At 38.7% G+C, this 13,987-nt stretch overlaps 3 protein-coding genes across 4 annotated transcripts in view; all 3 read right to left on the bottom strand.

Moving 5' to 3' along the window:
• Positions 1-74: 74 nt before the first annotated feature.
• mbd3a (methyl-CpG binding domain protein 3a) lies at positions 75-6,471 on the bottom strand. The gene is made up of 7 exons (XM_031854521.1): positions 5,456-6,471; positions 4,467-4,632; positions 3,317-3,454; positions 2,993-3,083; positions 2,723-2,900; positions 1,106-1,264; positions 75-979 (listed from the first exon to the last, which is right to left on the bottom strand). Exons 1-6 carry the CDS (start codon positions 5,467-5,469, stop codon positions 1,111-1,113), a joined length of 741 nt encoding a protein of 246 aa, XP_031710381.1. The 5' UTR covers positions 5,470-6,471; the 3' UTR covers positions 75-979; positions 1,106-1,110.
• Positions 6,472-6,567: 96 nt separating this feature from the next.
• Positions 6,568-9,991, bottom strand: uqcr11 (ubiquinol-cytochrome c reductase, complex III subunit XI). Its single transcript, XM_031854522.1, has 3 exons — positions 9,829-9,991; positions 8,997-9,127; positions 6,568-6,915 (listed from the first exon to the last, which is right to left on the bottom strand). The coding sequence occupies exons 1-2, from the start codon at positions 9,966-9,968 to the stop codon at positions 9,007-9,009; spliced, it is 261 nt and encodes an 86-aa protein (XP_031710382.1). The 5' UTR covers positions 9,969-9,991; the 3' UTR covers positions 6,568-6,915; positions 8,997-9,006.
• A 597-nt stretch (positions 9,992-10,588) lies between these two features.
• tcf3a (transcription factor 3a) overlaps positions 10,589-13,987 on the bottom strand; it is a 28,133-nt gene continuing 24,734 nt past the window's right edge. For both annotated transcript variants that reach the window (XM_031854518.1, XM_031854520.1), the window contains exon 20: positions 10,589-13,894. The gene's annotated coding sequence lies outside the window, so the exon portion shown is untranslated. The remainder of the gene's footprint in view (positions 13,895-13,987) is intronic.

Here is a 13,987-nt window from a genome sequence, read left to right as displayed (position 1 = left end):
TGAAAGAGCTGCATTTATTTCACAGTGGTATAGAGACAAATAATGATTTTTGTAATGAGGTACAGTACATCATGTTACGAGGTACATCAGTGTTTTATTGGTTTTTGTATTTTCTGAAGGTACACACTTTTTGTTACATATTAAACTCAAATGCAGCTGGCGAAACAGTACTGAAAAATCTTTTGTCAACACAAACATCGTGACTTAAACTTCAAAACCATGTAAACTCAAGTTATTGTGAGAAACAACACTGCTTTGAGCTGTAAAAACTTGAAATCAAACAAACTAAATGTGATTAGTCACAGCCACAACAGTGCCGTGTGCATGTAAACATACTGCAACCTTTCTATGCTTCCAAACGTAACACAATACCTGCAGTGCCAGAGTAAAATATAAAAGAGCAACGTGTCAAAAAAGAAACACACTTAAGACGTCAACATGAAAGGATACATTCAACACAAACGCACACAAGCGCGCACGCACACACACACACACACACACACACGCACATCAGGTTTGTGTTTTTGACTTTACTTTGAGCTTGAAAAGCTGTTTACTAACTGTAACACTGCATTGTGTAGAGAATCATCCACAACTGCTGCAAAACCGCCTTAAAAGTACAACCACTTACAGGAACAGTAATTTCATTTGACTCAATATAGTATCAATGGTGAAATGGTGATGTCATCGTGACATGAAAACGCTAAACAGAATGGAAAGTCTAAAGAAAGTCGCCTTACGTTAGTAGAGGTAAAAATGAACTGGAAATCCAAAGCACCCTTCCAGAATTACACTATTGAATGTAAAAAATAATAATAATAATAATAATATTAAAGAAAACAGTCTTTGTTTAGGTAAACAAAATCTGCAGAACGTCTGCATTTAGGGTCTATTTCAGTTCAAAGTGTATAAAAATCTTCATGGAGCCAATTATTTGAAAATGAAAGGAGTTTACCAGCAAACTTCATGTCAAACGAGCCTGCGGGAGAGAAGAGAAAGAGACACGTTAGATGTACTGAAGCTCATAACAAGACAATCAAACAGAGGAAATGGATGGACCAACAGAAGAGGATATAGCGACACTGGAACCTGTAGTTTTGTGTACCTTGGCTATAATTCCTCCTTGTCCACCTGCTCAACCTTCTCCTCCACTTTGTTGGCTGCTGCTGCGTCTGCAGTGGCGTCCTCTATGTGAGCCAACATATCAGCTGTGAGGGCTTCCTCGAGCCGCCTCCTCACATTCTGCACCAGGTCCTCCTGCTTCCTAAGAGACACAGACCAGGATCACTCTCGACTTATCTGCCAATCATCATCTTTCTTCGGTGTACAGAATGTCAGAAAATAGTGAAAACTGTCAGTTCCTCAAAGTCCAAGATGGTGTTTTTAAATGGCTTGTTTAGTCGGTTCAAACCCCCCAAAAGCAGGAAATCTCCATATCTGAGAGCCGGACATCTTCTGCCATTATTGCATGAAATATCGGTGGCACTTGTGTAAACAAAACTTTCACGGCAAAGAGTGTTGCGAGACAAAATCTGCCACAGTCGCCAATTTAGTCAGAACATTTACACGATAGAGAGTCAACGATACGATTATTTTGACCGTCTTAACCAAAGTCTCTTCATCTACCTCCACCAGTGGGTTAATAAGGTCCTTAAATAGATCTTCGTCACTGCAGAGTAGGTTACTCTCAACACTGCTGAGCACAATGTGTTGTGTATTTTATCATGTAGCAGGCATGTAGGTTTATCTTCTATCACAATATAGATCATATTATCTTTATCTTAATAATGATTTATATGAGAAAAAAAGGCATATTTTCTGTTAATTTAATAAATACTTTGTATGAAATGACCACATGGTAAAGCACTTTACTCATATCTGAATTTAATACTTCACAATGAAAAGTAATGAGTATTATCACAATTAATTTAGACATTTTGTGCAAAGTGAACGTAAGTTTCAAGACAATTGCAGAGAACAAAATAATAAATATATGCAGCTATACACGGACGATGTTTACATGCATGCACACACGTATGGAGTAGTCAGATTAAGACAATAGTTGGATTTAACTAATATGGGGTATTCCCATAAGCAGAATTCTTATCAATTCAGATGTTTTTGAGAAAGCTTAGTTAGTCTGTGCTTGTTTATCAACTTAGACGATGCAATTGTGTATAACGATATCGAGATATAACGATTTCATCACGATATGATTCCACTGAAACACGATAAAGTATCATTGAATTAATCGCTCTACTTTACAGGAGAAGTGACAAAAACACAAAACCAGCTTGCTAGTTATTTAAGTTGAGTGTAGCTCATTTAAAGCTTGGTGCTGTTTTCTCAGGCAGAGGACGGACGTACACTCTCTTCAGTATGTAACAGCAATAACAACCGTTTCACTAGTTCAGCAACTCAACATGATAACCCACAACTAACAACAGGCAAAACATGTTACACCACCGTGTTACTACATTGGACAGCTTGAATAGCCAACTTAAAATGTGAGACCAGCGGTGGATTCAACCGTGGTGTTCGGGAGATGCTGTGACTTAAACCAAGAAAGAGTAGAAGAGCTATGAGTAAGGAAAACTCTGCTAGGCAAATGTATGCAGTGTTGACGGCTGAATCGTAGCTGAATTGTGAGGCCAGTGAAGATTCACTTCTCTACGCTACAGTGAGGGAAGCTGCAGCCGTGCTGCTGGTGTGAACATCTTACCTGATGTCATCGTCAGTCACCACAAAGGCCTTGCAGAGAGGTTGTGATGTGTTGAGCCAGACCCCCGGGTTTTTCTCCACAGCAGCAGTGAGTTGTCCAGTGACAGGTGAGGGGCTGGTGTGCAGAGCACTGGCGATGGCAGAAAGAAGCGTTTTATCTGAACACGCAGGCCCAACACCTAGAAAGAGGACAACAGGGAAGCATAAGTCAAGCAAAAAGTCACTGCTTTGAATCACACAATGTCGTCACGTTTGTTATGGTTACTCTCACCCTGTAAGCCTTTGGGAAGATCCATAGTTTTCACCAGCTCCTCTGCGATATCAAATGCATTCAACCCGCCCAACTTCCTCTCCCAGAACAACTGACGATCGAAGCAAACCAAAAATACTAAAATCATTTCCGTGTTATGTTTCGAGCGTTGTTTTCCACAAACTGAATATGTGAATCGTTATATAATGTATTGAAAAAGCACTCTCTAAATAACAGCAAAGACACAATACAGAACACCAAGTTTCATATTGGTCAACATGACAGCTACTTAGAGGAACAATTTCATTTGACTTTTTTATAGTGTTAACGAATGAAAGAACTTACTTGTTTGGGTTGGTCCACAGCCTTCTGTGGGTCGGTCTTCACCTTGTTGTTGGGGTGATTTGTAACCTTGGTCACGGGTTGTTTGAAGATGGACGCCGTCTGTCGAACTGGTAGTGTTGTGTTTAAATCAGGCTTGTTCTTTGAGAGAGACGATACGACAACTTTGTTACACACACACGTTGCTGTACAAACCTACACAGTTGTATGACTGAGTTATTGTTTCATCAGAACAGAACAGGAGGTACTGTGGCATCCCTTCATTACTCCCATGGAGTGTGAAGAGACGATGTAAACATTACAATGAACTGGGACAATTATTATGATTATGAGCAGTTTGAAAAAAAAAAAAAAAAAAAAATGTCCTTCAGCAGCAGAAATAAAAGGCTGTGATGATGTCACCGTTTTACAAAAGCACTGGATATCCCGAGGCAGTACAGTCATCAGTTAATCATAAAACAACGTCTGTGGGAGCGGTTTAACAGCAAGGGAGGCAACAACACGGTCTATTGTAACTCTGAAGGAGCTACAGGTTTCCACTGCTAACATTTAGATCTGTCCAAAACCATTTGCTACCTAGTAAACTATATATAATGTTTAAATTCTAACACAATATATATGCATATAGTCATGTTAGGAATCTCGATGTAAAGCTCACTAGAGTAAACTAATTAATGTGTATCATGTGTAGACCATAGTAACTGTGTACACCACAAATGTTGCCTGGGCCATTCAGTTCTTTATGAAACAATGAGACTTAAACTGAGCTATTTGGCCGTACTATTAAAACTTAACTTTATGTTTTGGGTTCAAAGCCAAACTGTGGATGTGTCTTGGAGACACTGAGTCAATCCAAAATGTGTGGCAGGTCCACGTGGAACGTGGGCATGAGCAGGTTTACACGGAAGAAGAACTTCAGTGTCAAAACGTACAAAGCTGACACGAACCTTTGGCTGTAATCATTGCCAACTGTGCCTCCACGGATTACTTTGGTTAACTTTAAAATTGAAATATATATTGCGTCATAAAGTTAAATTAAAACCCCAATCGATTTAATTGTGTAAAAACAATAACATGAATATATTTTATCGGTCTAAACACTAATTTAACGGTCATTCGCGCTCATAAAAACCAAAAGCAAACACATTCTCACCCTGTTTTGATGGTTGATTTCGTACAGATTCTTGTGCCTGCTGCGCTGCACTTTGGTCAGGAGCGACCATCCAGCCCGGGAGTGGCTGGCATTCACATCTGGGTGAAGGCTGCCGCCCAGACTGCGGACTATCTGGGGCTTGTTGAGGATGCGCTTAATAGGTACACTGGAGAGAGAAAACACAAGAGCTGTCATCGCAACGTTCCCCTCTTCAATACCTGAGGCATTGAAGCACTTAAGGCACCCATACATGGCTTCTTAGTTATTCTAAACGGTGGGGGCCGGCCGTCGTTTTGTGTTGGGGACACTTGCAACTTTAAAAATAATCAAAAGTTGTAAGTTTTCCTACATAACAAGGAGTCAGGAAATGTCAGGCAAACACATCTGCACACGCCCACAGCTGCTGATGTAATTAATCAGCCACAGTAGGTGTGGGTGCTCTCTGCGTGTAGGTGGAGCTTTGAGGTAGAGTAGCGATGACTCTGTACCTGTAATACAACAGGCTGCCTCCTTCCAGGAGTGAGCTCACTAACGTTACTCAGACGGGGGGTGGTTCACAAACGGATAAGAACTACACACGAGGCGGCATATTCTTAATTACCTACAAGTTTTTAACAAGATAACCGAGCTGCAGCTGATGTTTTATAGCGCACGCTCAAGACTGGCGCAGACGCGCCGGGGCCCAACGCACCGCAGGTCATGCGTGTGTAAACAATGAAACTTAGCTAGCTAATCAAGCTAGCAGCGTTGGCAACGTCAACGTACCAGCGACCACATTATCAATGACTATTGTTCAAAGTTGCAAGTTTAGAAACTTAATTAAGTCAAGACGAGCTAAAGCCTGCGTTTGGCTAACGTAACAAAAGTGTAAATAACACAGACTTGACAATTAGCTTAGTGTTGTTCTAAACGCATGTATGCATGCGTGCATTTCCTGCAGAGAAACTTTCATCTTAAGTCCTTCGACTGAGCGGGTTTTAAAGTCTCACCCTTTTCTTTCCATGGTCTTGGTTGTCTTGGTTTGCTTGTCCGGTATTCTGGCTTGTAAAAGATCAGAAGCCAGCTAGCTGCCTATTGTTGCAGTCATAATTTTTCACCGAGTCTGGTTTGTTATCGATCCACTGCCTGTCTCCCGTCAGGACCTTTACAACTGCAGATCACTCCGCCAGAGGGCCTTGTAACACAATGAGCGGAAGACATCCGCGACACTCCTGTAAAAATAGTCCGAAAATGACGCGCAGGTCACAAAGGATCTGTTAGCTGCACACTGTGAGAGATGGAAACTAACTCATATTGAAGTAAGTCTATTTTATTAAGTACCGTACTTTGTACAGTTGAGGTTCTTTTGTACTAAATTTAAGAGAAATAATTTTACTTCCCAACACAACTTTGCAAACTGAGCAGTTGCACAATAAAAAAACACTGTAAATATATCTAAATTAAACTGAGTAAAGTAGTTGACACAACCTGGACCTGGCTAAAATTTTAAAATTAAAATGCTGCTCAAACATTAGTCAATAACTTATATTTAAAAAAATCATTCCGTATGAGTACTTTTACTAATATTATTTACTACATTTTGCTGCCAACTAGGTCCTTTTTGTGGAATTTTATCCCAGGACTAATACCAGTAATGGGCTCACTTTACATTATTGCATAATATTTACTTTGCAACCTGCAGTTACACTTGGAAAAAGTCCAAGACTTTTGTATGAAAAAAAAGTAGTCCCACCATCTAAAAATTTAAATTCAGTATAGGAACAATCATCTCTCCCAGATTGTTTGGCTGCTCTGTTAATACACGGACACATGTTCTGATGATTTCCAAGGGCTTGTTTTGCCTGTTAACACCTTTATTATTATTATTATTATTATTATTATTATTATTATTCAAGCCTTTGTTATGATCAGCTGTAGTTTTTAGGTATATACCCACAAATCAGAGGCTTAATTCAGGATTCTAAATGACTATCTCCTTGATCTGACCAAACGTTAAGTCCAATCAATGTGTACTGGGCTGCATTCAGGATACAAATATACTTCAGCTTAATTTAACTTAATATTGAATCATTACAAGTGAAAATTATACACAACCACGATATAGGATACATCTCACATACTTTACTTCTCTTCAAAACAATTAGTGTGACATGAAGGACAGCGTTTTTCTACTTGTGAATCAGGTGTGACACACATGAGAATGATAAAATAAATACCTGACCCCCCCGACTAAGTAAGAAAAGAAAAGAAAAGTCCATTTATCGTTGGTGTTTTCATATTCCTTCCATCCAAGTTGTCGCTGGTTGAGGAACTTTGAAATGACTCCGGTGCATTTCATGTGGCGATGGTGAACAGTTCAATGTTGACTGAGCTGCAGGATGAAGGCCTGGCACGCAGAGCGGGCTGCAGCAGTTCTTCTTCATTATTGAAGTCAAAAAACAGCACCGACCTGAGTGTGGAAAAACACAGTCATTAGTTTAACAGAGTTTAACAGTAGAAATGTGGTTTTGCTGTGACAGACAAATCAAAGCTGGATGTAAAGTTAGCAAGTTCAGTGGAAAAACGTTACGCTTAGTGACACTGACGAGACCATTCGTTCATAAATTATGCACTTTGATGCTTTTTTTGTTTTGTCTTTTTATCACATAAAAAAACTCATTCAACATCAAACACAGTTTGTGAACTTTATTGGATTTGTAGGTTATACATCTACCGATTTTGACATTTTCAAGCCAAATACCTAAGCTGCAGAGTGGTTGACTGTTTAAGAGACATTCCGGTCCTAATAGAAGCTGCTACACATGGTCTTAAAATAGACCACTGTCCTGGATTCTAGTCCCCCGACACCTCTAAACTACCTGGCATTCTGTCTCTGAATTTCACTTTGTCGTTTCCTCCGTCCTGACAGTTTCCTGGGACCCGTTCCATAAAGCCAGAAGCCAGTTGACCAAATGAGTGAGGCTGATTTCAGGTAGTCTGACTCATTTTCAGTTGATTCGGTTCCATAATGCAAATTCAACATCGGTCACGCTCAGTTACTATGAAAACCTCTGCTGGGAAACTGACCTGGTTTGGAGTTGTTGTCGAACCAGAGTTTCTGTAACACCGACCTGACAGGAAAGCAGTGATTTTACCACCGACTTTCTGGCGCGCTGACATATTATTTTGACTTTCTGAACCACTATCAGTTAATAGAAAATCTACTGAAATAAACTAAATTATTTATACAATGATAAAAGATAAGCTATAGACCCACATACTTGTTTAATTATATAGTATGAGATATCAAACGTTAAGGCTTATGCAATATAAAATAAGTCTCAATCTAAATTACCCCAATAGAATGATAAGAGTTAATAAAGTTTACCGTATAATTGTACTATCCTAGATAGAAAAAAAAAAAACGTTTAAAAATATGCTGGTTACTAGCCACACAGCATTTTCACCAGCCACAAATTCATCTTTGGGAAATTATGTTTTTATTTGATTCAAGTTAACTGGTGTGCTACGATTTTCTTTAAGAATGAGATTTACAACCCTTTTAAATGTCAATGACCGATATGAACACCTCAATCAACACTAGTCATAAAATAAACAATACTACAGTCATAAAATAAATAACACTAGTCATAAGATATTCAGCTCGGATAAAGCTGTGTGTGAAAAGCGCCCGTTACATGAAAAAGGATCCTGGTCTTTCTGATCTTTATGTCTTATGAGATGTCAAAGTAGAGACCTGGCATTTAGAGGATTTACATTTCAAAAAGTACAAGCTGCCTCTCGGGTCGGAGTCTAACGTTACACCACGCAGAGAACAACCGAATGTTCAGTCGACCTCAACTAAACCACATAAACTTCATTGTGAAGGTGTTTGTGAAGCAAATTTCCCTCATATTTCCAAAACTTTCTGGGTTTATATATTTTAACAAAACTTCTCCAGGCCTGGAAATTGACATTTTAGAAATTCCTCGACTATTTCGGGTTTTTCACGACCCTACCAACCCTGCATGTAACATGTGAAAAGACTCAACATGGAATTTCGTTGCATCGTCGAACACACAGTCATCTTTAATGCTGCAGGTAGACTGGTGTGTTAAATCATGTTCAACCCTGAGAATTTGTAAACGGGTGGAAAAATAATTCATAAGTTCATTTATATGAAGTGTTGAAGCAAAGAGTCTAAACATATACTTATATACTATTCTAAAATAACAGGTTCTGTACAAACAGAATGATTTGCAAACAATCCTAAATGTGTTTGCTTTTTAATTATATTTATGAATATCTAATTCTTGTTATAGATGATTGGAAATAGATAGCTGCAGAGCATTTTAAATTAACACCACATGTAAGAACTGAGAGTCTGTATAGTTGTAGAAGCCAGTCTAACTTATACAAAGGTTGAAAGTGAAAAAAGATACAGTAGCTGCAGAAATAATGATGCTGACCAAAATGTCCAGATTCATCACATGCTGTTACACCTCCTGTCTTATGTCTGTACACATCTCTTTGCCGTTCCTCGAGACTAACCTGAGTGTCGCTACTCGTCCTTCTTGAATTTGCCACTGATGTATGGGACATAACCCAAAATCAATTCCCAATCTGTGAAGTGGACCAGAGCCACGCCTCCGACTGTGCCCCAAACCGCCATGGTGGGGATCCTGTGGAGTGAAAACATTGTCAATGTGTACATATTTAAAATTGATTTACACTTAATGAATATGATCTGTGAAGACACACATTCATTCTATGGACAAACACCAAGCACACTGTAAACTGACTAGTTAAGACTGAAGTGTTTGAGTAATGTATGCCAACAATGAGTGACTTTAATCTTGATAGTCATGTGCTTTGTTTATTATGTAAAAATAGCAATAGATTTGCTGGTTAAATCTTTATCAATACAAATATGAAGAGTTAGATATCACATCAGTTACCTTGTTAGACTGTGTACACATTTAAAATGCATCATTTTGACCCAATACCCGACTCTAGTCTAGACTAAACAAATTATCTTTTTGACTAATCTATAACTAAACTAATAGCTCTAGTCCTTCCAGTGAGATCAGTAAGTCAGCTATCCAGTTGATTAACTTAAAATTGAATTCACATTTTTGCTGTGATCAAGGAACAACAATGACAGTCATTGAGGAAAGGTAACGCTGACTTTGTTTAGTTCGTTATAACAGTTCATTTTAGGTAATCATAGAGTTCAGCTGACAGGAGCTAAAGTCTGCATGTCCCCAAAGCTATGACCTCGGCTAAGCTAACAGCTAGCTAATATTAGCGAAGGACACATCATGATCCTGTTGACCGAAAGTCTTCCGCTTTCTACCACCAGTACAATATAAACAGCACATACCATGATTTGGCAATGGCCACATACTTTGCACCGACCACTTTACTGATCATTTCGGCTGAATTATGTCCTCCACAAAACGCAGGATGCGCCGATTTAAAAGCTGTAAAAGAACTTCCGGTTTGACTACGCCTAGTGCGCATGTGCAATGTACGTGGACTACTTCCGGTTACTCGAGAAACACAAGTTACAAAATTAAAAAATTGATTAAATTGAAGAGCAACTCGTAGCATTTGTACCCATTTTTTGTCACATTGGGGGAACTGTTTTTAAAATACATTTGTTCACCTTTATTATTTCAGTTAAGATTTCCCTACATGGTGCTTATTTAAAAATATATGCGTTTATTCAAACTAATACATATTAATTTACACACAGAAAACCAGGTAGTATTTCCAGCAGAGCAGTGACGATTTGTTTGCAAGGCTCTGAAAAAAATGTGTATTCAACTGAGTGCAGTGTATTATTATTATTATTAGCAGTGTGTGTTTGTGAGTGCAGCTCATTTCTGCCCCATAGCGGGCAGATCAAGCTATGACCCAGCTAGCCATGGAGCTACCCGATGGGTCTGTCCCAGTTGGCTAAACTCAATTTCACAAACAGAATATTGACTGGGTCGGTCGCTACCACGAAGCAGGATTTGGGGTTTTCAGTTCCACGACAGAGGATCACTTCTTACCGGGATAGACCACCATGGTATCCTGCTCCGGAACAGATTATGCGGGAGATAAACTGGTATAAAAACACCGCCTACTGACCAATCAAAGCTTAGTACGTGGATCGTAAATTAACATCACACAAATACAAATAATATAAAGTCATAATCCAGAAAGCAACACAGTTTAGACAGACACATGAAAAAAAGACAGCTGGCAATAAATCGCCGATTATGTAAATGATTAAATTAACAGATTTATAATATCACCGCTTCATCTAGAGCACGATATCTGACTATACATCTGTTAAATTAATGTGTTACAGATGTATTCTGATGGCGAGTGAGTCAATATTTTAGCCGTAATATTCAGCTGCAACCAGCACTGTGAAGCAGGCTTGGGAGCAACAACAAAATAATCAGTATATATTCTGTCATCATATTTTCACTTATGCGTGTCAGCTTCTTGAGCCAGGGGACATGTCGGAGTCGTGGATGCAGTGTTACTTTGCGCCGGTTACCTTTATGAATGATGTATAAGTTATGAATGGAAACCTTACTGCTTAGAATTATGTTTTAAAATATGTTTTTTATTCGCTCCCATGTCTGTTTCACACCGCCGGGGTTGCAGCTGAAGAAATGCGGCAAAAATAGTGTCCCACACGCCATAAGAATACCTCCAAGCAACACAATAGTAGTAATACGAACATACTGTATAGTTAGTCAGCTCTTCTCGTGCTCTCCCGGTGACCATTTCCCGTTAAAAAGACGGTTTAAGCAGTGATATTATAGATCTGACAATTTTCGTGGTACAGGTTGCATTGCAGAAAGAAAAATGCACATGTAATTTTTATTCATGGGTTGAAAAAAAGACATTGGATAAACGTGGTGTTTGTTATTAAAAATGGCACATTTATTGCTACATTACTGTTATATACACAACAGTTCTCTATATCTACTTTATATATAAAAAATAGGAAACTGGAGGCACTTTGAGGACATAGCCTACATAGATGTTGTCCCCAAACATGAGTGAAGACAGAGAGATTTGTAGCAGGTCATCTGTTGTAGAGGACAAAAAGGGTCTGTTAACAAAGGATATCAGGTGCATTTTTGATCCTTGGATACTGCAGACATATCTTTCATGTGAAGAAATAAAAGAACAAGTCTTTAGTAGAGATTTTTCATATCACAACAACACCACGTTTTTTTTTCTGCAGAAAGGTTAGAGTGACTTGACAAAGAAAATAAGGGTTGGGGCTAGTCCGAGGGGCAAGATTTGGGATAAAATGACAGGTAGAAAACCAAATACTGTTACATATCAGTACCAGCTTATAATGATAAAGCTGATATATCACAGCTGTACATACATATCAATGCACATGCCAGTCAAGGACAAAATTATACTTAACAAAATCAGTACATAAAAGATGAAACATATTAAGTAGTTTTCAGCGTCAAAGTTGAAGACCGGGTTATTAGTCATCTTACATTTAATGACACACACACTGAAGCAGTCAGCATGTGCGATTCTTCATTTAGATGTTCTGAGACACTGTCAGATGTTACTGAAGTATATATGTTTTTATACATCTGTAATATAAAAAGGTACAACCTATAAATCATCAAATGCAACATCATCCACCATGTAGCAGAGAAGTATTCAGGCACTGGTGAGTAACCATTATCAAAACTCCCAAAGTCAGGAAAATGACTAAGGCCACCCTATTTGATTCATTTTATGCTTCATATCATTATGAAACAGTGAATTGTGTTGCAGATTGTGCAGACCTCCCCCTCTGCCCCCTTTCCCCAAACTAATCAACAAGCTCCTCAGAGAGCTGGGCATCCGAGGAGAGCGGAGGGGGAGTGTGCTGAAGAAAAATATTGTGTTTCATTTAAGAAAAAAAAACTGTCGCAAACACCAGAACAATCCAATTACAACTGGCATGACAGGTTTGTTTTCAAACATGCATTTAAAAAAAAAAAAGAAAAAAAAGAGAGAGAGCAATATCACAACATGTGATGTTACAGCCAGATAAGTTTGTCATTTCTAACATTTCTAAGCACCTGGCACAAAAGAAAACACCTCACTTTGTTCCTGGAATCTAAATTGAGAGTCGTCTTACATTTAAACAACGTAAACAAAAAAAAGAGAGCATTCCAAAAATGATAAAAACAGAACTCATACAACTATCTTACAAAGTAAAAAAAACAAACCAATAAAAAACAATGATAAATCAATTCTACAAAAGGAAGATCCTTACAACAGGCTTTGCAATTGTTCAAAAGAAGGGGATAAAAACAAAAAAAAAAACACCAAATGCTCAACACAGCAACAACCAAAACAAGTCCGAGTGAATTCTCTACAGGAACACTCATGATCCCTTTCAATGCTCAATTATTTCTCTCTTCTAGCAAAATGTGATTTACCAGAATACAGATTGCTCAGAGACTTAAGTTTAGTAAGCCCACCATGCTGTAACAGAGTCTTTAGGTATGATGTGAACCGGGGCAGGCTGAGAGTGACTTCATGATGCTGGGCAGTGAGAATGACATCTATACGCTGGAGTCCAACCTGTCGGGCGGTGCAGGAGCACATTTGACTCACCGTCACTGTGGCTCCTGGATTCGGAGCGAGTCTTTGCTTGTGTCTCTCTCCAGCAGTTGCCACAGTTAAAAAAAAAGGAACAAAAGAATAACTCACATGTGAGTCGGTGACTGTGGCTCCTTTTTTGAGCCAAACCCAAGAAATAAAATTAAAAAAATGACATCCAGAAATACCAGCATACCACAAAGAAAGGAGTCTCTGACGTCTCCAGACCTACCTCTGTGATTCAGTCATTACGTAAGAAGATAATAACGATGGCTATCTTATCTTAATGAAACACTATGCATTGGGCCTCATTTGGGCACATGTTTAAACAGGTTTTGTTCAATCATAAGATATAAACCCGGGTGTCCCTCTTTGCCTGTGAAGAATGTAAGACCTGCTTTTCAGATGGGAATGCCAATAATCATCCAACAATACAAATCCTAACTCTGCTTACACAAGCAGTTGATCCAAAGGGTTTCATTTGATCCAAACAAGTTTTGCTCCCAACATGTAAAGCAATTTTTCAAAATGTCTTACAAAAACATGATCATAAGAATGTCCTTATGTCCAATTTTCCACTGTCTCCAAACCGGTGTCCTCGGTTCAAAGTGTTGTCTTGTTAAGATTAATACATTTTCCCTCTTCCTGTAAGAGTGTGCTTGTTACTTTTGTATTCATAGTCAGGAATGTGGCCACCTGCTTTGTCAGTAATGAGGTGTGTGCGTGTGTGCTTTCCAAAAGTTGATTAACACACACTGAGATGCATGACAATGATAGATTAAGGCCACGTGTTCTAAGGGCTGTACAATCAACAGGAACTGGAAGGGAAAGGAGAAAAGAGAATGAACGTTTTTTTCCACAGAATACAAAACAAGTTATTGTTCATGATGTTATTGCAGCACAAATCACAG

The sequence above is a fragment of the Anarrhichthys ocellatus genome, unplaced genomic scaffold, assembly GCF_004355925.1.
Source record: "Anarrhichthys ocellatus isolate YVR2014 unplaced genomic scaffold, GSC_Weel_1.0 scaffold15, whole genome shotgun sequence".
NCBI classification, from domain to species: domain Eukaryota; kingdom Metazoa; phylum Chordata; class Actinopteri; order Perciformes; family Anarhichadidae; genus Anarrhichthys; species Anarrhichthys ocellatus.
The sequence above is the reverse complement of the archived record's forward strand: the minus strand, read 5'-3'. Positions and strand labels throughout refer to the sequence as shown.

Bases quoted from the DNA above. Each gene is read 5' to 3' on its own strand.
- mbd3a (XM_031854521.1), bottom strand. The intron at 3,455-4,466 runs GTGAGAATGTGT...TCTCTCTCAAAG, and splicing joins AAATCAACCATCAAAACAGG to AACAAGCCTGATTTAAACAC. The intron at 1,265-2,722 runs GTAAGATGTTCA...TGTGTCTCTTAG, and splicing joins GTGACTGACGATGACATCAG to GAAGCAGGAGGACCTGGTGC.
- uqcr11 (XM_031854522.1), bottom strand. From the start codon at position 9,968: ATGCGCACTAGGCGTAGTCAAACCGGAAGTTCTTTTACAGCTTTTAAA. The intron at 9,128-9,828 runs GTATGTGCTGTT...TTCACTCCACAG, and splicing joins GTGGCCATTGCCAAATCATG to GATCCCCACCATGGCGGTTT.